Source organism: Tachysurus fulvidraco, chromosome 15, assembly GCF_022655615.1.
Source record: "Tachysurus fulvidraco isolate hzauxx_2018 chromosome 15, HZAU_PFXX_2.0, whole genome shotgun sequence".
Classification (NCBI taxonomy): Eukaryota; Metazoa; Chordata; class Actinopteri; order Siluriformes; family Bagridae; genus Tachysurus; species Tachysurus fulvidraco.
Window position 1 is genome coordinate 11,837,939 of NC_062532.1, and position 26,100 is coordinate 11,864,038.

General features: G+C 37.2%; 1 protein-coding gene across 3 annotated transcripts in view; it reads right to left on the reverse strand.

The window, feature by feature from the left end:
* Positions 1–9,420: 9,420 nt before the first annotated feature.
* The window catches only part of plppr2a (phospholipid phosphatase related 2a), a 33,960-nt gene continuing 17,280 nt past the window's right edge, over positions 9,421–26,100 (reverse strand). Inside the window, exons 3-8 of one of the 3 annotated variants that reach the window (XM_027141322.2) lie at positions 23,369–23,557; positions 15,452–15,572; positions 14,235–14,485; positions 13,731–13,907; positions 13,443–13,570; positions 9,421–12,624 (exon numbers count right to left, since the gene is read on the reverse strand). In XM_027141322.2, coding sequence (XP_026997123.1) covers positions 12,516–12,624; positions 13,443–13,570; positions 13,731–13,907; positions 14,235–14,485; positions 15,452–15,572; positions 23,369–23,557 — 975 coding nt within the window. In that variant the 3' untranslated portion in view covers positions 9,421–12,515. Of the gene's footprint in view, positions 12,625–13,426; positions 13,571–13,730; positions 13,908–14,234; positions 14,486–15,451; positions 15,573–23,368; positions 23,824–26,100 lie in introns of those variants that run through there. The other 2 variants (XM_027141320.2, XM_027141321.2) reach the window with 2 other exon arrangements.

Below are 26,100 nucleotides of genomic sequence, written 5' to 3' on the forward strand. Positions count from 1 at the left end.
TTTCTCTCTCTCTGTAGCTATATTTAGCGGCAGGTTAACTGCCCTGTCAGTGGTCTGATTTGTATTCCTGGCATGGTTCAGTGTCTGAGCGTGCTGTGGGTCTGAACAAAAGGAGCTGTTTGAATATGAACAATTCTGAAGGCCTAGAGAATCGCCATCCTGTTTAGACCACCCCAGCCCCCCCACTCCACGGCCACCTGCTAATGGAGGAAGAGAGAGAGAAGGCCAGGGGGCTGTGGGTGGTTGTGGGGGAGTTATGTCCCTCATGGAGATTTTTAGCAGAGACGTCACTGCAGCACAATACCTTGTAAAACAGTGATAACAAATGATTCCTCAACTAATATGGTGGCAGGGGTCAATTAAAGAAATTGGGTATACTTTGTTTAGTGAAGCTTTCACTTGGTCAAATTTCTAATTTGTAAGTTTAAAGCAGGGTTTGTTTTATTAGCAAACTGGTTGAATGTCAGATGAATTGCACATGATTTACAGAAACTGTGTTTGATTTTTCTGATAATGAGTTGAATACAGAATCATTTTCATCTGATTATTGTATGCTATTTTCCACCAACTGTTTCATGTTATCTGCTTGTTTCTGAATGCAATGGAATAAATGAGGCTATTTTCAATATGACTTTTTAAAAAAAAAATGACTGAGATTATTTTGCCCTGTGTCTTTTCAGAACTGTCTCTAATGCTAGACTTGCCCTGAGCTGTAATTTACCTGTGACTGAATACAAGTAAGAGATAATCAACTTGTGTAGTTTATTAATGTGTAGTGAAATAATGTCACTATTTTAATGGATGGCTGTTTTAAAAAGAGATTTAAAATTAGGTTGATTTCAGGGTTCTTTAAGCCATATCCGGGCACTTTCTTATTAAGGAGAATAACTTTACGATACATTTGATAGGATTAAAAGTAAATAGTTAAAATAATTAACTAAGTGTTTTTAATTTTATTTACTACTACTACTACTACTACTACTACTACTACTACTACTACTACTACTACTACTACTACTACTACCGTTATTATTATTATTATTATTATTATTATTATTATTATTATTATTATTATTATTATTATTATTATTATTATATTTCTGTGGATCTGGTCATGTGGGACTACCACAAAAAGTCAAGGAAATTTATTTTTCACTGTATTGCTTCAGTGAAGAAAAGTTTAAAAGAAAAAAACAACAACAAAGAACAGTTTTGATAAAACATTGTTACATTTACACTGATCAGCCATCAGGACTCTCAGGACTGAAAGGATTCTCAGTATTGGGAAATGTGTCAAAATTATACTAATATGCACACATGCTGCTAATGCAGGATGTGGATATTACCTTAAAAAATCATGGGGTATTAAAAAACTAGATGATTTACTTCTTTTAACCTGGGAATCATTTGTGGTGAATATGTTCTTAGAGTAAATGTTGCAGTTACTGGCTTTAGGGTCAGAACATTACAAATTTTATATACACCTATACTAACATTTCGTATATGTTGGCTGCAAGAGAGTGAGCTTTTATTATAGCCAGGGGATGAAAACTAAAAGAACTAAATGTATTCTTGTTGCAGTACTTGAGTACATGCCTGACTGCAACAGTTTATGAGTATAATTAAATGATAGAACTTTTTCTGAACAAAAAAAAATTGTTTCATTTGTTTTGTATCAAGGCTACAGAGTAAAAAATAAATTATTCATTTAACCCTGTGAGACTGGAAGCTAATTAAAAGGCAATATGAGTACATTTTAAATAATTCAATTTTGAGACCCAATCAATATAAAGCAGCTTCAGTCGAAAGTCTACACTTCAGGCCCAAAATGCTTATTCAGCAGTAATGTCTGAGACAGTAAACACAGATGAGCATTACTGGCACAATTTATCAGGCATCTTCAGTTTTAATATTATAGAGGAAACTGCATGATAATAATCTGCAGATTCCACAAGTTCCGTGAAAATATCAACATTTCATGACTCAAATTCTAATAAATAGAAATGTGTACAGTTCAAATCATTATCTAGCTGAGCAAGTTAGTCTGGCAAGACTTTGGATGTTTACAGTAATAAAAAACTGCGTTAAGCTGACGATATCGTATTGATGTTCGGTAGCCATTGTCTACTGTGTTAAATACCGTAGATTAAAATTCTTTTACAGATTATAGGTAAAACTCAACATAATGTGTAAGGGGAATCTTTGCTAAATAGCTTAATTGTATAAATATATCTAGCAAGCTACCTAAAACTGAAGAGCCTTTGCTAGCCAGCTAGCACTACCTTTCTTTGCACATCGCACTTCATAAATAATTGTTAAAAAAAAAAAATGCACACACTATTATTCAACTCAGCATGTTTTGTTCTCTTTTCACCAGTGGATATGACTCAAAATAATGCAAAATTGCTTCACTGGGTGCTTGACATCATTTAAGTCACCAGTTCCTCTCTCACAACAAAGTGTTTAGATATAACGTAATTACAAGTGTTCACTGGAGACATAAGTTTGCTAACATCCAGCTGGGAATGTGTATTAATAATACTTGCAGAGAATGTGGAAGTGATTAGAAAGTGATTTTAGCTGCGTTTAGTAGCAGATAAAGGTTCTATCGCTCTTAAATGCAATTGAATGAAACAAGTATCTGCTCATTTGTGTGTATGTGGCTACACAGATCACACAAGTTAACCAAGGCAAAAACAAGCTTCATTCACATGAGAAGAAAAACTTAAACCAGAAAAGAACCGGAAAGTAATGCCATTATTTTCCAGTCACAGATGGCTGTCGTATGGATGGGAGTCCCAATTGGGAAAAGGTACTTTCTTTCACAGTGGTGATGTGTTGATAGTATGACTAGAACATTCCACCTAATCTTGTCATGACTTCAAATTGTGAAATAGTTGACCATATATTGCTAATGCGGTTTATCATGGCAATGCACCTCTCAAATGATGAGCGATTGTCAACACCCAAGTGCTCGGTTTTTTAGCCCTAATGTCAAAACCTGCCAGACTGAATCATAAGGACCAATTCATAGCTCTTTTGTCTGTAACGTCTCCAATCAGAGCATGGCTCAACTATTTCATACATCTCCCTTTCTAACATTTTTACATAATTGCCCAATACAGCAAAATAGCCTTTGAGTTTTCATTGCATGAAGGGGGATAATTCCTCTATAAACATGACATGACATTTGTGACATTTCACGTCAGTGCCTGACAAACTGGCTGCAAACATCTCGCTCAGTGAGAGCATGATGCAAGTCAGGCATCAGCACTGCAACAGAGAGCGAGAGACAGAGAGAAATAGAAAGAGAGGAAAGAGAAAGTGAGAGAGAGAAGGAATTGATATTTCTATTATTAACTGAATATTGGAGTTATGACTTTAGAATCATATAAATAAGTTAGCAATTTTAAAATGTAATCCCAGCTTACTTCATTTCCTACTTGTCAACCAACCTGAACTGTGACAGCTGAAGTTTGAATGTTCATGGTACAGTATATCACAGGTGGATTTTGGATTATCATTAAGCTATTTTAAGTAATGAACAAGCTTTTCTATACACACACCCCCCTTTTTTATTGTGTGTGTTTGTGTGTTTGTGGTGTGTGTGTGTGTGTGTGTGTGTGTGTGTGTGTGTGTGTGTGTGTGTGTGTGTGTGTGTGTGTGTGTGTGTGTGTGTGTGCCCGCGTTTCTTTGTGTCCGAGCAGAATGACTCAAGAGGATGACAATGGCTGATTGCTCATATTCAAACACCATGATGATGATAATGACGATGACGACGATGATGATGATGGAGGAGGAGGAAGACGAGGAGGAGGATGAATATTACGATGAAGGTGATTGATTTGCAGAACAGAAGAGGAGAGGACAAGGGAAAAGAGACAGACAGGGTGAGGTGGTTAAAGCAAAATCAAGTGAAGTTATTGCATGAGAAGGTAATATTTTGCATCAGTCAGAATTCTACACAAGGGAAAGTCAGAAGCAAAGGTGACAGCAAGTAAAATGAAAGTGTGTATGTAGTATAAATGTTACCTTCTCTCCCTCTTCCTTCTTCTCTGTGGCCTTTCCACCCATCTTACTTCTTGTAACCAGTCTGAGCTCTGGGATGTAGAATGTCCATCTGGAAGTTTGGCCCTAACAATTCAGTTTCACTCAGTCCCTCCCTCTACAAATGTGTGTGTGTGTGTGTGTGTGTGTGTGTGTGTGTGTGTGTGTGTGTGTGTGTGTGTGTGTGTGTACTGTACTGTACACACAAGACTGGATGGCTGTCTGTTTGCTCTGATCTCGTCCAAGATACTGATGCTTTTTTCCTTGATCTGTCTTTGTATATGTGAAGACTATTTGCTCTCTTTGATTGTCAGGGAGTTGTTATGGATCTCTTCTTTCCTTTCATCTCCTATTTTCTTTTCATCCTCTATTTTGTCCTCTCCTCTTTTCTAATGTCCTGGCTTTTTCTGTTCTTTTATGACCCGTCCTTTCCCATACTGTCCTCTCCTGTCCTGTCCTGTCCTCTTCTGTCATTTTACCTCCTCCCCTCCCTTTCTGTCATATCCTGCTCTCTTCTGTCCTCTCCACTCCTCTTTTTTTATTTCACATACTCTTCTTTCCTATCATCTCCTCTCCTCTGCCTTTTCTTTTACATCATCTCCTCTCTTCTCCTCTCCTCTAGTTACCTCTTCTCTCCTCTCATCTCTTTTCTTCTCTCCCTTACTTTCACATCTTTTCCTCTCTCCTCTTCTCCACTCTGCTCCTGTCATCTGCTCTCCACTCCTTTCCTCTTCCTTTTCTTTCACATCTTCTCCTCTCTTCTCTTGTCATCTCCTCTCCTCTCCTCTCCTCTCCCTTTTCTTTTACATCCTCTTATCTCCTCTTCCTTTTCTTACAAATCCTCTCATCTTCTCCTCTTCTCTCGTCTATAATTTTTGTTTTTCTCTGTCCTCTCTTCTCCATTAGATGGAGGGCAGTTGGAGGCCAGGGACCTGCTGGAGATCAGGATAATGGTCAATGTTGAGGAGGGCTAATAACATTACAGAGGCTTTAAAGAAAGAGGGAGGACTGATGGGGGAAGGAGCATAGAGTTGTTGGATAATGGGGGAGGGGCAGGTGCAGCTCTAATGGCTTTTTAAAAAGGTTACAGCATGTCTCTCTGCTCTCATAATGGGGCCCTGCCTGCGCTGGAAATGCAATTTCCGGGAAAGATAATGTTGGAGTGAGAGGTGGGTCTTGAGTAGTAAGAGAGAGAGAGAGAGAGAGAGAGAGAGAGAGAGAGAGAGAGAGAGAGAGAGAGAGAGAGACAAAGAGAGAGCAAGAGAGAGAGAGAGAGAGAGACAGAGATAGAGAGAGAGAGAGTGAGAAAGAGAGAGAGCGAGAGAGCGAGAGAGAGAGATGGTGAAGAGAACCTGATAATTAACATAGCAACTAACTAGAGATTTCTGACATTAAATATATTTTGTCCATCTTCTCTCATGATGACCTATGACCAATGCCACAACCCTGACCGAAAGTGGTGAGCTCATGGCTAATTGATAATACGTCACTCATGTTTAGGGGAAAAGCAACTAGGATGTGAGTCATCCACATTGCATCTGTTTGAATAAAGCACTTGTCATCCTGCATCATCCAATACTTTGGCTGTGCCCTGATCCAAACACTGAGCCCTATGGCTCACCCATACTCACTTCCATGGAAGCTGATTAATCCTGCAGGCGTAGTCACACTTAAGTTCTACCCTGGAGGTGGAAAATGTATTTACCCAGTACTAAAGGCTGCAGATGATATTTGTATAAATCACTAGTGAAGTACTGTGGATCAACATTGATTGTGATATAAAAGAGAGAATGACATGCCGTAAAATTAAACACCTGGTCTGTATGAATATTGCAAATTTGTTGTAATCACAGGAGATAAAGGAAGTCCTGAAGAGTAATCACTCGACTGGTGTGAGTGCTTGAGACACATTTAATCATAGTACATATAAAAAGGAATCAATTTAATTTAGGAAAACATATCAATATCCATATTTATATCCGTATCCATATCCATATTCATAGCTCTCTAGACATTTATCACTTTCTTTTTTTTCTCACTTATCCAAAAGAAGCATGTATTTTATTATAAATAACAAGCGCTACAAAAACTTAAAGGTGAGTTCATTGACTACAAAGTGATTACATCAAATGGATGAAAATTTCCTTCCTGTCCTGTCAAAGACTGTTGAAGACTAATGAGTGTGTGCATGTGTGTCCCAGTGGTGCCATGATGTTTAGCCGTTTATGTGTATGGACCAAAGACAATAAGTCATTAACTATTAAAAACAGCTCCACTCGTAGCACATAGCTTGGAATTTAAATGACCTAGCTCTGACAACAAAATATTGCAGTAATACACTTTATTTAATTAACTAAAGTCCAGAGTAATTATTTTCACCAGATTCTATACAGTAATTGAACAAAACATCCTGCCTTTTGTCAATATATAGATTATATCTAAATCATATAAAGTTAATTGGTCAAACCATTGTATGAGTATCTTAAACGAGATGAGAAACTAATATAAGTTACTAACCCTCTACTTAAGAAACTTCATAGTAATAAACATTCATTTTGATTATTAAACCAGCAAGACCTACGACTACTGTATAGGACCAGTAATGGACTTAAGGACTAGCTCCCTCCAGTGGCAGCCTTTCAAACAGCATGATGCTTTGTGTGTCACTCAAACCCCTCCTGGAAATATTTAGTTACTGCAATGGACACGTTTCTGGAATTGTGTTACTGGAACAGGTTTCAGTCAAATAAGGTTTAACAATTATCTCAGTGTCATTTACATTTGCATTTACATTTATGGCATTTGGGAGACATCCTTATCCAGAGCAAAGTTCAAAAGTGCTTTTAAGTCTCTATCTATGTATACATTAACACTGGTTCACTAGGAACAGACTTAGGATACCATCAACCAGAAAAAAAATAAGATCTAGTTTAAGTGTTTCATTCAGAGGTAGGTCTTCACCCGTCGTTTGAAGATAGCCATTGATTAAGCTGTTCCACCACCGCGGTGCCAGAACAGTAAAGAGTCTTCATGTATATCTACCTCTTACCCTGAGAGATGGTGGCACCCATCGAGCAGTCATGTCACTGCTGTGTACAGAACATAAACTAATGTATAGTTACAGGATTAAAGACTATTAACACTATTAACTAAAACCATTACCAAAAAAATAAAAAATAAAATTCAGATCAGGTTTCTAACTCTGTGTGACTTTTTAACTCACAGCAACAGTGTTACTGCTTTCTTAACATATATAAATATTGCCATAAATATTCTAATGCATTGCAGTGGAGTTGGAATTTAAAAGTTGTGAAATATAAATACACCATAGTGAATTTTTAGGCTGGAGTATTTAGACAGATTTGATAGAACAGACCTGGCAACCATATGAGCCAGACATCCAACTGAAGAAACAAAAGCATAAATGACTACTAACTACTAGTTATTCAAATTTAAAATGCTAAATACTCTGACAAATATAAGGCTTAACATTAATTACAAATGTTACATGTATTAAAATGTTACAAATAAATCGAAATTTTAAATGCAAATGTTGAATATGAAGATACATCTCCAAACTATATCCGTATGACAGCCTGAGTTTGCTCCAGCTTGGTTCTCATTGTTCCAGTGCACACAGAAGTTAGTCCTGAATGTTTTCTAGTGCTTTTCTATTGCAAGTGTCCATAATTCTTGCACGCAGTGTGGTGCCTGGTCTCACAGTTAACTTAACCTCTGTAACACTCCAGACCACACCACATTAGTGTGCATGATGCTAGATTCATTTAGAATGCTAGCCACTTCATCATGTCAGTGTGTGGCAGACATCAAACCTGTCAATCGAATTCAGAAAGTCAGGGGCTCCTGTTTAATATCATTTACTACAGCTGCGGCAGTTGTGTCTTTAGCAAATACCACAGATAGAAACATATCCTTTTCTCAGTGAGTCTCGTTTGCCGATGTAACGACAGAAAAAGATCTGTGAATAATGTGAACAAACACAAATCTACAAGAGTGACAGCAATCGTCTAAAATGTAGCTGACAAAACAGTGAGATCAAATCTGTGTGCCCTTTTATCAGTTAGATAAGTTATACACCTTAACACCATAAGATAGTAAACTAGGATGATTTAGTATTTAAGTGCTTTAAATAGAGCTAGAAAATTTTAAACATATTCAACAATTTTTTTATTTTCATTTTTGTAATAAGAAGAAATAATAATAAAAAAAATCCATGCCATCTCATCCCGTTGAATTCAGCTCTAGCAGATAAGATAATATAAACTATAAATTGTGAACATTAATTATAATTGCTTAGCAAAATAGTTAGCATCACAATGGTACCTAATGTACAGCAGTACCTAATGTACTGTACCTAATGTACTGTGCACTGGAGCTGCTCCTACTGTTTGATGGATCTAGAATGTTTTTGCAAGAAAGAGTGTGAAATAAAAGAAAAAGAAAAAAAAAATGCAACCTCAGACTTTTTAAAAACAAAGTGTGGATGGCACAAAGTGAATTACTGGACCTGAATTCAATTCAGCATGCATTTCAAAATGCCCAAAGAACAAGAAGGAAGTGAACTCAGCTGCTGTACTGTACAGGCATGGCAGGTCATCACAAGGGAATAAACCCAACATCTAGTGATGCCTCTGGGGTCCAGATTTCAGGCAGGAACAGAGAATATTGCCTACAAAGGCTTTGCAACCAAGTATTAAAAATAATGTTGAATTTATCATGGTTTGTTTAACCAATTACTTTTGGTCTCTTTAAAAAAAAGGACCACATATAATTTGTTTGAAAAATGGAGGTTAAATATGGTCAAATTAAGTCAATTTAGTCTGCCATTTAAACTCATATTATAAATAATTGCAAATTATCTCAGTGAAACTCCAGTGTACAAATAGCAAAAGTGGTAGACAGTTAAAATAATAAATTTGTCAATATTTAAATATGTATGTACTTGACTGTATACATATTTCAGTACAATAAATCTTAAAATATTACCTATAGGATGTGTTTATATCATTTCTTGCCCAATATAAGGCCAGAAATTTTTCATTGTTTACTACATATGGTATAATCATGCTAGTTTGTTGATTTCCACGTGGTGGAGCTGTATTTCAAATATAAAGAATACACAATCTCAATCTTTATATATAGGCAATTATTGAATCAGGAAAAGACACTCAGTGAGTTCCTGCTTTCTATGAAAACTAGAAATGAAGAAATTCATTATTACTGGTTATTAATAATTCATGAACAAATTAATTGAACCTATTGCAATACTTCAAGAACACATTAATCAATTCGTTTGAGTGAGATCTCTTTGTTGTGTGAGGAAGCGAGAAATGAGAGAAATATCCAAGGCAGTGTATTGAAAGATCCATTTATTGTTCTCTTCAGACAGACATATATAAAATGGTGAAGAGTGTGAATATGAAACCTTGAAACCAGAACACCTCAGCTAAGCTTAAAACCTCACTTGATCCACATTATTCACAGAAGGTCCCATCACAGCAGATTCTCAAAACCAGTACAAAATTGTGGCACAAAATCACTTCCAATATCATGTCTTCTTGACTGCATTTCAAATTCAGGTTGACAAATCACAAACATCATCAGCTTTGATGTTCATATCATAATGACAGTTTTTTAAATGGTATTTTTGTATAGTGATTAAATGTTAGATGTCAGGTATGTTTATCCAATAAACCTTAGCAAGGCAGTTGAGCCAATGGGTAAGATGAGCCACTCAAAGTAGAAAAGAATACATGGAGAAAGTAGCAAGCGATTTATGTTCAAAATGTGATTTTGTCTTGCTCTGAAATTTAAGAAAATTTGAAAAGAAATGTGTTATTTTCAAATAAATAATTGTTGCTTCTGTTTCAAATGTGACGTGACAGAAAGACACTGGCAAGGTAAAAAAAAAAAGAGTCAATTCAGTTTAACAGAATGTTGGTAATAAGATGATCCTTCAGGCTCAGGGCAAAATGATTGACTGACACTCTACACAATACTTTATGTGTATTGTACAAATTAACATGCACTTTAGCTCATAAGTTATGCAGTAGTAGTAGTAGTAGTAGTAGTAGTAGTAGTAGTAGTAGTAGTAGTAGTAATGTCACACTATGAAAACGTTTTTAGGTTACATTTCTTTGTTCACTCTGTCTGGATGTTAAGATAGAAATCAGTGTTTTATTATACAATTATGGATTCAATGCAAGTTATGTCCTTTTAACATATGAGTAATTTTCTATAAAAAATGCTTTGTGCATCCTGGATTTGTATAGAAAATTGTAGACTGGACACTTTACACAAGGTGGAGCTAAAAGCACCAAGAGCAGAAAAGCACCAATGTCAGTAAAGATACGAGTCCATGTTACTGTAAGTACAGCAATTTAACACCTTAACCACTCATTGACTCGCGTGACCTCTCACTTGGGGTAAACCATAAAAAAGTGAACTGTGTATCCATAAAATGTATTTTAGTTAAATACAAATTGCTCACAGCTGAAGTTAGTAATACTTGCATTAAGCTTTATGCATCGATTAGATTGACAAATAAACAAGTAAAAATGGCTCATCTTACCCGTTTCTCCCATAATAAAATTTGAGGTTAATTGTACTTCACAGGTTATTGGTCAGGTGCTACCATACACATCTGCGTTGAAAATGGCTTCACTGTCCACTCAACACTCTATAAACCGATCCATTCCTTTTTTATTTCCCAAAATACAGATGATGATTAGTTCCATGGTTAAAACGCTAACTAGAATACTACAGTAACTATGGGTGCACATAGGTGCCAGTGTAAACACACAAATTTCTGCTTTCTCTTGTTTTTTTCTTAACAAAAAGATATTTACAAAACTGTACAATCATTATATGTAAGAAAGGATGACAATTGGATAAAGTATTAGAATAAAGGTTTGACAAAGAGTGCAAAGTGTGTGCGGTTGTGTTTGTAAGCATGGTGGTAGTGTTGGGCCAGAATATATATTACCTTACACAGCACAGTGAAGAAAATGTACATAGTCAAAAAGAGAGCGGATACGAAGGTATTTCAGGAAAATACAGTAATACAGGTGCATAAAGCATTGTGCAAATTAAAAGCAGCAAAACTGTCACTCTAAGTGAAAACTAGTGCTGTTCATAACACGTAATTTACAAAAAAAAACTAATGAATCCAACTCAATAATTAATCGAAGCTGTCATGAAGGAATGCTGGGAAATTGTGCTAACCAGCTGATGTCAATTCTACATCAACCTGTATTAGATCAGGGCATCCAAGAGTAAACAAGCTAGTGAGAGAAAACTGTAATTAAATGTACAAAAGAAATAATAATAAAATTGTGTGAGAGTGACAGCTCAATGCATTTTAACCACAGCACATTGAACTGACACAAATGCCATGTTGGTCCTGGGTTTGGGCTTTTCTGAGAAACAGACATGTGTTGGCTTTGAACTCTCAAAACTGTGGTGGGTGTTGAATCTGACAGAGCGCTGTTGTGTCTGAGACAAGCTCTTCCCGGGAACAAGGGTGATGAAAATGCCATTGCGTCAGAATGGTGTCATCGCTGTTAACAAGCTAAATCTGCCACACTCTAGGGGCTGGTGGGAAAATCCTCGAAAAAGAACCAAGCAATGAATATTTACTGTGACGGGAGGAGATGGCTGTCCAAATGCTGAGGTTTGTCAATTATGAATGTGTTGAATTGACTGTTTTAAGCTGCCTATTATTTATGATAGAAAGGACATGGGCACTGATTTGAAAATTGTTGCAAAAATTGAACCAAATCATACTGAAATAGGTTAATAAAAAATGTTCTGTCCACCAGAATAAACTTCCGTTTTTCACAACATACACGCTGATGAATTAGAAAGTCTGGGTAACCTTTTTTAGATTTCAGTAGGATTTGCTGGCACGGTTGTTAAATTCCAACCTTAAATACATTATTTACATTGAATGCAATACAGAAAACACTATTTAAACATGCCTCTTCATTAAAAACGCACTATAATGAAACAAAAAAGAGGCCTATCAGACACAGGACTAGTCTTTTTTTGTTTTGTTCTCAGAAGTCCAGTACATGGACTCCATATCGGTTCCCCTGGGAAAAGGTTGGATGGATTTAGGGCCAATTATCATTGGGTGGTCCAAAGGCTACTACGCACTACTCAAGCAAACTCAAAGATCTTGCCAATGTCAAGCCTGTATGTCTGGAAAATATGCTTAAACATTTTAGACTCCTGGACAAGTCTTGATAAATGAGATTTCAGAAGCAAAAAAGTATCCTCTCGTTTGTTTGAGAAGTGTGCCGGAGACCTGAGGGCAGCATGAAGGGGGCATGGAGATGAAGAGTGAAGCAAGGAGGACAATGTCTAGACCTGCGTCGAGTAGGAGCGGTAGAGGGTGGTGTAACGTCCAGTTGTGTGGGCAGCGGTGCATTGGTCAGATGGCTGGTCTAGACTTCGCTGGAAATGGAGCGAGACGGTATGAGGACATCGGGGGTGGCGGGGAACCGATAAGGCTGATGGTCATGTGATCTCAGTGAATGGAGATCCCCTTGGAGTCTGTAAGGATGGAAAGAGAGAGTGTGAGAGAAAGGACAAGGTGGGAAGAGAGAAAGACAGACAGATCGAGCAAAGCATGACAAATAATAGAGTTTGTGGGCAGACAGAAACAAGATCTGTGAGGAAAGAGTGTGATGGTGTTGTAATATGGTGTGGCAATATGAACAGGTCAATGGAAAAGGTGTGGTGTAGAGGGACAGTGATGAATATATGGAAAGATAATGGTGAAGAACAGGCCATGAACATATGAGCAGAAGATATTATGGCGGTGACAAACTGTAGGAGACACTAATCTTCTTATATCTTTTTGATTTAAAGCAATTGGCCTCCAGGCACCCACTACGGCCTGACTCTGTCTAAATTAGGCAGCCATGACTGACAGACTGATTTTTTTTTTTGACAAAATGAATCAAAACTCCATTTTCAAAGTCCACTCATTTTTCAGGTCACTAAGATATGGGGGTTTCATGTATAGCCTCAGAGCCTCAGAGGGCAGAATGAAGGATGTATGCAATGGTAGTCATGATTAGAGCTCAGTGGTGGCCCACCTTGGCCTCAAACTATTCAGTGTATTACTCACTCAAGGGCAAAGTCACTTAAGGCTTAGAATATTCTCCCTCTGCGAGAGAACAACAAGGGGTAGTCCAGGGTGAACAATAGGTTGGTGTTGGGGTTCTGGGGGCACTGGTGCGCAGGAAGGGTTAGCGGGTCACTTTGGAGGTCCACTGGGTCAAGAATAGAGGGGACAGGTGTGTGCCACCTATGTGTGCAGCCCTGCCTCTCACCTGCCCCCACCCCTTACCTGAGTGCCACTTAACTTTTCAAGTGGACTCTCCACACAAGGCAGAGCCACCATGGGCATGCCCAGCATGGATTCTGGACGTTGGGTTCGCATAGGCGGAGGAGAGGGCTTCGCTTGCTGAAAGTTGTTGATCACGCAGGTCACCTGAGGATTAAAAGGGGTGTTTGAGTAAGAGGAGAGAAACATGGGTAGTTGGGCAAAATAAGACATAAAAAAACTAATGAGAGACCTACAGTTAAGTGCAGATTAATTCCACTCCTCCTTTCCTTTCTCAACATACTGTCAAGCTTACACCTGCTCTCACCAAAAACACAGCGATGGCTCCTCCAGTAAAGAACCCAGCAAGGACGTCTGCCCAGTGATTGCGGTACTCAGCCACCCTCACTACTCCTACCAGCATGGCCAGGCACAGCAGGGTCAGACTGACTGTCGGCTTTGTCAGACGTGTTCCCTTTGTCCTGAACACCAGCGTCACATACATCTAAGACAACAGGCACACAGATTTGGACATGTGATTCAAGGTTTTGTGCCCACTGGCATCCAAGACTGTTATACATAAAAAAAACAACAACTCATAATTAAGGTAGAATAAAAGCCCAAGGGAACAAAAAAATGCCTGGGATAAGAACGATTCTCCATTTCATTAACATATTATAAAGACTCGGCATTAACCTACTAATTTTGTAATCAAAAATTCCTTTTGCTGCCATGAAAATACCTCCTACTATATTTATTTCACTTGTTTTTAATTTGCTACTCATTAACTCTGTAGGTAACACTAATAATGAATCACACACACAGCACTTACCACAGTGTAGACAGCAGAGTAGACGCTCAGAGCTGCATCCTTTGAAGGGAAGGATTTACGGGCAGATGCCACTATGAGTGGGTTCCCTGTGCAAGCTCGACGCTCTGTGATGTACTGGAGATTGGAGTGGCAGCCAAGAGCTGTGTAGTTAGGCTTACATGCTGACAAGAAGTGAGGTGTCTGGTTTCCTGTGACCACCTGTCCAGCGTTGGCAAAGATAGTGGTGGTGAAGAGGCCAAAGGAGTAGACACCTAAGAGAGAGGATACACATTATTGTGCGATAAAGGTGTTTATTTGAAAACCAAGATAGATTGAGTCCATTAAATGTATTCAAAGATGACTAGAGTTGTTTTTTGCTGTTAGTTGCTGTCAGACGTATTCTTTGATCAATAATTACTGACACCTACACTATATGGCCAAATGTTAGTGGACACCTTAAGATCACACCTATTTGTGAGTCTTCCCCAAACTTAGAAGCAAAAAATTGTATAGCAAGTTTTTATATATTATAGCATCATAATTTACCTTCACTGGATCTAAGTGGCCCAAACTTGTTCTAACATGACAAAGCTCCTGTGTTTGCAGAGTTTCAAGTAGAGTCATCTTAGTAAAGCCTTAACTCCACTGAACACCTTCATAGTGAACTGTAACATTACTGTACCTGAACCCCAGACCTCCTTGACATCAGTGCCTGATGGATCTACCTGCTTCATTATTTTTATGTGATGGAAAAGCATTGTGCACACTACAGTACATACTTATATATATATAATTCGTACTGTATACAATGTGTAGTGCATTGTAAATATGTCTAGTAGTACACTGTGTGTACTGACTATGTATGAGCACATTGCATCTTTTCCACATTTTCCGCATTTGCACATTTCACCTGGTAATGAGCATTTTGCACATTTTTTAAACCTGTTTGTAAATTGTTCTAATTTCTGTTTCTTAACTACTGTATGTAAATGGTTCTGCAATTTCTGGAGCTTGCTCCCAAGAATTTCACTCACCATGACACATGTGCTGTGGTGATGTGACAATAAAGGTGACTTGACTTGACTTGAATTGACTTCACATGTAATTATAATTCCCCCCAAAATGAATCAAAGTTGCCATAATGAACAGAAAAGCTAAAAGATACATAAACCTTTGCTAAAAAACATTCCTTATTCCTGAGCGGAGATTACTGCCCGCTTTTCATTATGGTCCATTACCTAGAAAACGTATGATGCGTCTCAGCAATGGACTGAAGTAGCAGCAGTCTGCTGTAACAATAGTCTTCTCTTGTGTTCCTTCTGACTTCATGAAGAATGCCATCAACTCCCCAGCCAGAATCTTCAAATAAATTTAAAAAAAAGAAACAAACCAAGAAACAAACAACCACAGCGTGATCAGATATATGATAAAACATCGATTAAATCCGTTATTCTGGCAATTGTAAATGGTGTAGCTGTGAATCACACACACACACACACACACACACACATACACACACACACACACACACACACACACACACACACACACACACACACACACACACACACACACACACACACACACACACACACACACACACACACACACACATACACACACACACACAAAACACAGAACATGATGAACAGGCTTTATCAATTTTATCCAGAAAGCGATTTTTGAAAGTCGTCCATAAAAGTCCACGCTGCTTACGTGCTAATAACATCCTGTCAGTTCCTCATTATGGCAGCTCATTAATGAGACTAAATTTAGGTGACATAATGTAGAGAATGTGTCTGTCTGGTCACTATAGCTTGGCTAGATGATGTGTTGTCATACTACATGGTTCACACCATGTAGATGGCTGGAACATCTCACTGTGTTACTATAATTTGTCTCACACAACCTGTAGTGTAAAGGACAGTTAGCAGGTTTTCTTTAAGCCAGTTACAATTTATTTCTAGACATAAATGTGATGTGTTTTGTTCACCATAATGTGCATGTAGGCTGAAATTCATTACTACAAAGGGGTATAAAGGTTATATAGTCATATGTAAATCATAAAATCATTAAAATAATAATAATTCAGTTATGAAAAAAGACAAAGCTATAAACCTATTTTCCAGTTTGAAAAAAATCACAAATTCACCCAGTCACACTTTCTATAAAGAGGTATTTATCACACTTGCTATATGATATGTAAAGTTACACAATGCAGCCAAAAGTATGTGAACACCTGAACATCACAGCCTTGATATTGCCTTATGAATGCATTATAACATGGATAGAAAGTGTTACCATCACCTGCTTGATGTGATATCACTTAAAGGTGTTCAGAATTAGTTTGAGTTTATACGTTTGTGGGTTCTTGTTATTTAATAATTATACTTGGCCACATTAATTAGACTATTTATAATTTGGCAGCTGATGGTATACGAATTTCTGTCACTTATAATCATCTACATGAACTACACTGACTACAAATGCTGCAGCAATGAGAAAAGTATTCTGGTGTCAGAGATGAGACAGCAAGAGAGAGAGAGACGGGGAACTGTGTTAAGACACACACACACACACACACACACACACACACACACACACACACACACACACACACACACACACACACACACACACACACACACACACACACACACACACACACACACACACAAGAATAGAGGATTACCAATGACATGGACTGACAGGCAATGGAATTACTGTCACATGGAACAAAGGTAATGAAACAGACAGGTTGAGAAGGTCAGAGAAAGGGTTATTCAGAGATAGAGCATGGCCTGTCATCTTACTCATGCTCTACCACTTCATCAATCAGATGCAGTTAGTCAGAGACTAAGCAATCATGAGAGTAAGTGTACAGAGGCTGTACATTTAAGGACCTCTCATACTCAGTACTTGTGTGTCTATTTGTCAACATGTCTCAGTTTTCCTTCCTGATAATCTCTCTCTCTCTCTCTCTCTCTCTCTCTCTCTCTCTCTCTCTCTCTCTCTCTCTCTCTCTCTCTCTCTCTCTCTCTCTCGATCTCGCTCTACAACTCTCTTCAACATCTCTTCAACTGGCAAATATAAATATCCTAAAAATACCTGTACAAATTCAAAGTTTTGCATACAGACTCAGAAATACTCGGAAACTTGTCTGTTTCCCATCACACAACACTGAACTGATTAATTAGATGCTATGTCTTGGTTGTTTTAATACAAAAAATACAGAAAATTAGAAAAAAAAAATCATATAATGTGCTTAATTAAGAGCCCCAGGCTAACATATTCTATAGTAAGGGCCACTCTTGGAGCATATACGTATTTCATATTACTAAAACATGTCTGTGAATATTATTAGTAAGCCAAATGTTTAGGCAATGAAGATTGAGTATAATTCCAAACTATAATAAAATCTAGATTCTGCACATTTTTATAGTTAATGTTCATGTGACACATAAAACAAATGTTGGGTACACAATTTATTTTATACTCTAGCACAACCTGTAAGGGTATGTCAGTGCGTGGCAGCTTCCCCTGAATCAGCTGTCAGACATTGGCTGTTCAATCAAAGCTGAATGAGAAATTATGCGGCAAAACATATTATATTATATATATAAGGGTTCTATCATGTGCTGCATAATTCTGTTTCAGTTACCTGTAAAGTTTTAATGTCTTTGTCTATATTCCAAAGCAGCTTGTACATACAGTATGAACTCCAACCAGTCAAACAAAAGAAATATAAGATACTTTGCCACTGTTTTATTTTTTAGTATTTCAGAAGAATGGAGTCATGAAAATAAATCAATATTTGCAATTTTCAGTGTCCACCCTCTCAGCTCGATGAGAAATGCAATCAGTGCATCAAACCATGAAAAATAACCAGCATATAAACTCTTATTATATCAGGATGAATATTATTGAGCCACAAGCCTACAAAACCACAAAACCTTATTAACCATTTTAGATCAAATCAATCAGCATGTCATCTTAACACGTGCTTTAATAGAAGAGATTCGGCTTGAGGAAAATCTGATGCATTTTACTAATCGGATAAAATTGCTTCCACAATCTGTATTATTAAATTCACAAAATATTGCATATTTACTTTCTGTCTTTTAAATATGATTTAAAACATGATCTGATTAAGGAATGTTGCATTTTAATGTAAACAAGCACATTTCTTATCATAGTTCACCCCACAGATTTGAATGAAAAATAAATTACATTTACATTCAATCCAAAGGACTTAAAATGGAGATTCATTTATTTCATGTACTTTTTTATATAGATTTTACATTCATTCCAAAGGGACATAAAATAGAGATATTATATATTAGTTCTAGATCTCCAAACGATTTGGTTGCAACAGTTTCTCAATCAATAATTTCATTTTAACAATCAATCTCACTCAAGAGTTTAACAGGGGCAAATTGTTGAACTCATGACCTTCCAATCAGTGTCCAAATGCCTTAATCAAAGAGCCACCCTGATGCCACTGACCGTTGTTAGATTTCCTGTAGTGCGTCTCATCATTCTTTTAGTTCCTCAAATGATTACAGCGTAATCAAAGCATTCCACATTTTACAAGCCTAATAAACCCTTCACAATATTCCAGCCCTGGATGTGTAATACGTACAGGTCTGTGAATGGTTTTGACATACGCATTAATGTATGTGTGTGTGTATGTGTGTGTGTGTTTGCACATGTCACAGCAAAAGACTTCCTGTAATGTATGTGCATTAATGGAAGTGTCAGGAAAGCTGTACATGTAAATGTGTGTTAATGTCATCATACTGTAAGTATGAATAATGTGAAAGATGATCAGATCCATCATTTTAAGACAGCTAATGGATGATCAAGGCCATGTCTCCACTGCAGAGCTCTAAAGAAAGATCCTTTACAGCTGCCTGCAATCAGGATATGAGCTCAAGCCCCCTGCTTCTGTCTCAAAAATTGGATATACCTGTTCCTGAAAGTTCTTTTCCTTTGAAAGTCATTTTTAATGATAAACAAAAGAGGTCCCTGTAAAAAGGAATGCAAACGGAGAAAATTAATTCGCGTCCCACAAGTATAATAACTACATGTAGTAATGTTATTGCATCTAACGGAGTTCAATAACAAAATTAATTGGAACATTTTCTCTATCTCAGCCTGACCATTATTTATTTTGGACCTAGTTTTTGTGGAATTTTTTGGAATGCATCTACAAGCTATATGTTGTGTAAGTAAAGGTGTTCCTGATCGTTCCAGTGACCCTCATAGTTGGTGATGCTGCTGCTATCTATCTATCTATCTATCTATCTATCTATCTATCTATCTATCTATCTATCTATCTATCTATCTATCTATCTATCTATCTATCTATCTATCTATCTATCTATCTATCTACCTATCTATTCACCCATTTTCCATTGTCCTGTATTCTTTCTTATAAATCCCACAATAGAAAGATGGGTAACATCTCTCCCTTATCTTCCTCCTACACATTCCCTCTCTCTCTCTCTCTCTCTCTCTCTCTCTCTCTCTCTATCCTACATATTTTTTTCGCATGCAATTCCTCATGCTTTCATTGTCCTCCCCTCCATTCTGCCTGTTAACCCTCATATTGGCACATTCACAGAGCTGTATTATGAAAGTTGATGAGAGAAGGAGTAATTTTCAGGCTAATTGTACATGCCTCCATTTACTATATCTTTTCTTCCCAAATCCAATTCCTCTCTGTCAGATGTGTGTCAAGAATAAATCTGTTTTGCTGTCATCACAGCACAACAGCTAGCGTGAGTCAGTCAAGTGCATGTACACACATCACTCAGGGGATATTGTGTTCTGTAGTTGTGAAAGCAGAGCGAGCGGGGCATTAAATTAGGAATTAAATGAATGTAAGTGACATTATCTCTGTGTCACTAACTTGATGTACATTATTCTTTTACTATGTATTATAATTCTTGTACTTATTTGCACTGCATGTGTGAAATAAAATGGTTTGGAAACTCAGACTATCCTTTAGGTTTTCAAAAAGAAATCTTTTCATCCAAACTTTGTCTACATCACCATGAGCTTGCACACATACTGTAGAGAACGCTTTGACATCAATCACTCTTGGGAAAAGCAAAAAGCTATTAACACCACAGAGACAGTTGGCAAAAGTAGTTAAAACGGTGCGTTGCGGTCATGCAATCTGACTATTAATGAAAAGTGCGAGTGAGTACTGTACGTATAAAATTGCACCTGATAAATGTTTCGTGCTTCATGTTTCGCAGCTACTTGTCTGCTGAAGACTGAATGCATCATGATTTCTGCTATATATCATTATATTTTAGCCCAAACCCAGTTTCTCTGTTAGAAGACAAACAGATTTTCTACAGAGCCTAGGATTAATGTCACTAGAATTCATTTAGGAAGCATCTGATGTATATACATGGAATTCAAATGAAAGTCAAATATATTAAGATCACATTAACCAGAGTCTACATCTCCTGTTTATATTAGGGTGTGAATGTGTCCTGATGGACAGTTTAACACCCAGTCAAACATTAAACACTACACACTCTGTGTACAGGCACAGGACAGAAAAATATATAAATAACACACATAGACAAATCAGGGGTAGGTTATTAGACAGTCATATTTTGTTATTCATTCTCTCTATGCTGTAGACCTGAAATGAAGCTATGACCATCAATTAAAGAGAGTGTAAGTCTACAGTACACAGAGATCAAATGTAAAGTCTGTCATTAAGACCACTAACATTCCAAAAAAAACATGACAATATACAGAATATTATACATACTGACATAGATGCAATGTTGTATTTAGGCTCATTTAAAAAATGGACATTTTAGGCAAATCTGAACATTTATGAGTTAAAGTAGATTTTATTTACAGATACTGACTTGGGAATTAAACTGGAATTTAAAAAGGTATAATGGCATTTAAGACATTAATCACAAAGTTTTGTATATGGAATCTGTGAATAAGAATGAACAAAATCCAGCTAATCCAATTTACAAATTATAACAGTGCAAAATAAGAGTGAAATAACTAGAATTGTTATTCAATTTAATTCAATTTTATTTGTATAGCGCTTTTAACAATGGACATTGTATCAAAGCCACTTTACAGAACATAAGAAATAAAGTACAAAAAGTTTAATATTATGCAAATTCAGTTAATAAGTGTTTTAATGATTGTTTTAAGAATAAGGGAATTAATCAATCCTCATCTTCAGTGATATATCATATAATTATTCCTGTTTTATGTTTTTTTGGATTAGTGTGTTGGCATCGATTTTTTCCAAAAAAAAGAGTTACAGAAAAACAATGAAACTACACAAGATAGCTGCAACACAATGTGTCTAAAAGATGTATTGCAGTTTTATAGTATGTTCTATTTTTAAAATTTTCATCTGAAACAGATTGATTTCACTGTTAGTCAATGTTTAGTATTTTTATATAAAAATGATTCATTAAATTTAGAAAAAAACATTTTTATTTCTATAAACCTAAGACATGCAGGTACAGTACAAGAACATATTCACAAATGCCATCTGTGGACATTTAATACATGCCTGGATACAGCTCAACAGATTCCTCTTACCCAGACTGAATTTAGCCATAAATCACATTGGATGAAAGCAGAGAATATCATGGCAGATGCAACACACAAAATTCTAGAAATTGTCTTTTAGCAGTAATTAAACAATGTGGAATGATTACCTGATTTTATTTATAGCCTAACTATCCATCATTTAAATTGGAGCTATTGTGTACAAGTAGCCGATTCCGCCATGGTCCATCTTTTGTTTTTGTCACATGATCTATTTTAGTGTAATAACTCATTCATTCATCTTCAGTAAGTCCATCTCAAGGCATTATACACACATACACATACATTTACACACTTATTCAGCATGTATTTGGAAGGAAGGAGGAAATTGGGAAACCTTGAGAAAAACCAGTGGACTTTGGAGCTGTGAAGTAGCAATACTACATACTATGCCACTGTGCTGCCCTTTACTTTCCATTATTATATCATCACGTGTTTCATTGAGGAATGATAGTGTGTTTGGATTTCATAACTGATTATGAATGTCATAAATGCTAGCTTCTTATAAACTTGTGTACACCGCTGAGGACACGTGCAGCTTTAGCGTATGAGTGCTGGGCTTAGCGTGCTATTCAGGATAGAACCAGAGAGCTCAGCCTTTAAGACAAAAAGCTATGAAATTAATTATCGTGGAAGGGTGGCTTTTGAGGTTGAGCTGTCACAGAGCCTGAGTTCTGTAGTAAAATTGAGCATCAGTGCAGTTCACTGACCCACAGTAGGCTGGCGCATCAGTACTGAATAGATCCAGGAGCATATGGCCCAGAACCTGGCTTTTCAATAGTCATTTTTGTCAGTTGGAAGCATTTATGTGCTCTGAGATTGTCAAGTTGCAGCTATGTTTTGTGTTTGAGCTTAGTGATGTTAGATAAGTCTAAGTGTTTTGCTGTTCTGTCTTCAATTCAGTATGAGTCAGGTTTTGAGTGTGCTATGCTTGAATACTTGAGAGTGAGTCAGGTGGGGATTGCATGCTGACTTTGATTGAGTCTAAATCTAGACAGGATTTATTGTGTCATTTTGGTCCGTTTTTCAGGTGTTTCATTAAAACTGATCAGTGCTTTGTTTCATGCTTTGAAAGAATTGCATTAAAAAAACAACAAAGCAAGCACCAAAGCCTGCGAGGTGTTTTGGTTGTTTCAAACAGTAAGTGTACATATTTTAGCTGTTTTTCTCTGGCACTTAATTTCACACATAGGTCCAGCAATCTCTCTGAATAGGGAGGGGGGTAAATCCATGTGGTTCTGCAATCTGTTGCCTTTAATTTACTATAAAACCAGAGAACAACAAAACCACCATCTCATTTATATCTATTTATCTTTAAATTTCTACATCAGATCCGTAGATTTTCATCATCCCAGTGCATGTGTAAGTGAAAAATGAAGCACAGAGTGAAAACCTGCCCTCCCTCTCTGAAACATCCCTCCCACGCACCCACACTGATCTATGCTCAACAACTTACAGTACACCCATGCACAGATTCATTCTCACACACACACACGTACACACAGTAAGAGAAAGAGAGAAAGAAATAGAAACCCAGCACTCACCGTTATGGTAGGGATAGCAGTAACCAGGGAGTACACGAGCACAGGCGGCACTTTGCTCTTCTCCTCCGGACCTGGGTAAGGTTTGGAAAACGTCTTGTCGTAACAGAAGAAACCTTGGATATGCACAGGGAAGGTGTCTGTGTACTCAAAGTAGTATGCCAGGAGAACTGTTCCTGCCATGATCACCAGCTGGAAATAGAACATGGTCCTTAGAACCGAGAAGGAGGAGGAATACTCCAACCCTGCACTCTTACAACCACACAAACCGGCATAGGAGGGAGAGAGGGAAAGAGAGAAATATAAAAGAGAGAGATGGAATAAAAGAGAAGGTCTTACAGACGAAGGATGAGTTTTAGTATATCTAAAGAACACAGTAAAAAAAAATATGAGAGAAAAGAGAAAAGCATGTGATGAGAAACAGACAAGGTGGGAATATCTGCCAGGGAAAAGAGAGAGAAGGAGGTTGAGCCAAAAAGAGGTGGGATTGAGAGAGAGAGGGAGGGAGGGAGGCTGCGAGAGAGGGAATGTGTGTAAGTTGGCACACATTACTCTGGCAGTGTGAACCCTGTGGATGTGTGTGTGTGTGTGTGTGTGTGTGTGTGTGTGTGTGTGTGTGTGTGTGTGTGTGTGTGTGTGTGTGTGTGTGTGTGTGTGTGTGTGTGTGTGTGTGTGTGTGTGTGTGCATATTTTTGGCTGTGTGTAAACTGCAGTGTGAGTAGAAGCCATGTGTGAATGTGATCATTAACACATTTTAAATTGATGATGCTTTCCCTCAACTCAGCTTCTGATTAGAACAACACACTCACTGAGTTCTGACTGCCCGAAAAAATGTGAAGCAAGAACTGCTATGTAAAGGCCATTTATAACTCTCTCCCTTTCTCTGTGTGTGTGTGTGTGTGTGTGTGTGTGTGTGTGTGTGTGTGTGTGTGTGTGTGTGTGTGTGTGTGTGTGTGTGTGTGTGTGTGTGTGTGTGTGTGTGTGTGAACATAAGCTCTTCAGGATTTCCCTCATCTTCAACACACACATATAGACACACACACACACACTCTCTCTGTCTCTCTAACAGAAACACAATGTGACAATCAGCTTGACTGAAATGTCTTCTGGTGATGAATGACAGTTTATTGACATGTTTTTGTTTGAAAGATTGGGCTGGAACTATTATGTTCAGGAGGTAAGAATCTAATATATCTGGCCTTCTTTATCTCAATCAAAGCTTATCACAGTTTATCACTCCATAAATTAAAAAAAATGACAACGCACTGGTAAAAATGAGAATACTTATAAAGAGAAAAAATAAACATGGCACATCACGATTGAGCCCAAATCAAATCCAGGATTAATATCTGAACGGTTGTTCAACTACATTTTATCAAATAGCTTCTTATTAACTCGTAGCATGTTCAGATTTTAACAGCGAAAGACAAACATCGAAGCAATTTCATTATTTAACCACTGTTTAAATATGCTGTAAATACTGTAAATACTAGTGCACTAGTACATTAGTTAGTTTCTTCAGACTGTTTTTAAAATGGTTCTAGCACATATTTTGGCACATTTTAGTTTCCAGTGTCTTACTATTTACACTATTTACACATTCATACAACGCTGCAGCAAGCGTTCAAAGATTATTAAAACGCCAAGCCATACAACCAGATTTTTTTTTTTAAAAATACTGCAAGAATATTATCTGTGTAATGTTACAGCTGAACCTTACACATCACTGGACTTTGTAAACACATTCTCTGGGTTTGCTGGGTAATGAGGAATCTCAGAATTCACATATTCATATTCACTCTTTTCTAATCACAGCAGGAATCATCAGGCTGATCAAGGCATATGCTGATCCTGAAAGCACAAGCCTTGATGCTAATAACCATACAAAAGCAAGACACGATGACTCAGGATAACACTGATGATACATGTAACAGTGCAGATTCTCTCAGCCTCAGAGGTGTAGACTTGATTTTTTGATTAGTCAGCTCTTGACAATGAGATTAAAAACTAAATGTTTAGGGCGTATTTATTCCAACGGTTTAGTGTTTAAAATAATCGAAAGTAAGATACACACTGTTTGTATTCTATTTACCAGTTGAGCAAAACAACAGCATAATCAATTTGTATCCCATTTCCTGGTTTCACATGAACAGCATCCACATTGTTCAGATATTGTGTCAGGTACTGCATGAACAGACTTCAGTTATGGAGGAGGCACTCAAGCATGCTATAGAAATTTGGCAGGCGTGCAAGGCCCAAATGGTCCTGTGTCCCATGGGGCTAGAATCACGATGTGGGTCTCTGCTCATTCAGAAAGGAGGGGCTGTGATTCCATATGGCACTATGTCTATTTTCCACACCTTTTTTCCATCTAAAGGCTATAATAATCTGGAGGGTTTTTTGTTGTTCAATTTGGTCACATGAGATGTTTGTAAATTTGATTTTTTTTGTTGTTGTTAGAATCTGTTAAGAATTTGTTTTTCTCATGTATTTATCTTTAGTGTAATTAGGGAAGGGATTTCCTTGGAGGTCCTGCTTAAGCTGTAAGTGGTGGCATTGTAAAAACACTAAGTTCACTAAACACAAAGGTAAATATATATTAGATTGAAAAAAGTTATCATTTTAATTTTTATAATGAATTGTTTCTAGTAAAATGCATAGCATATTAAACTCTACAGTATGTGTAAAAGCCTAACATTAGTTATAAGTGTGGGAAAGACACAGTCTCACAGTCT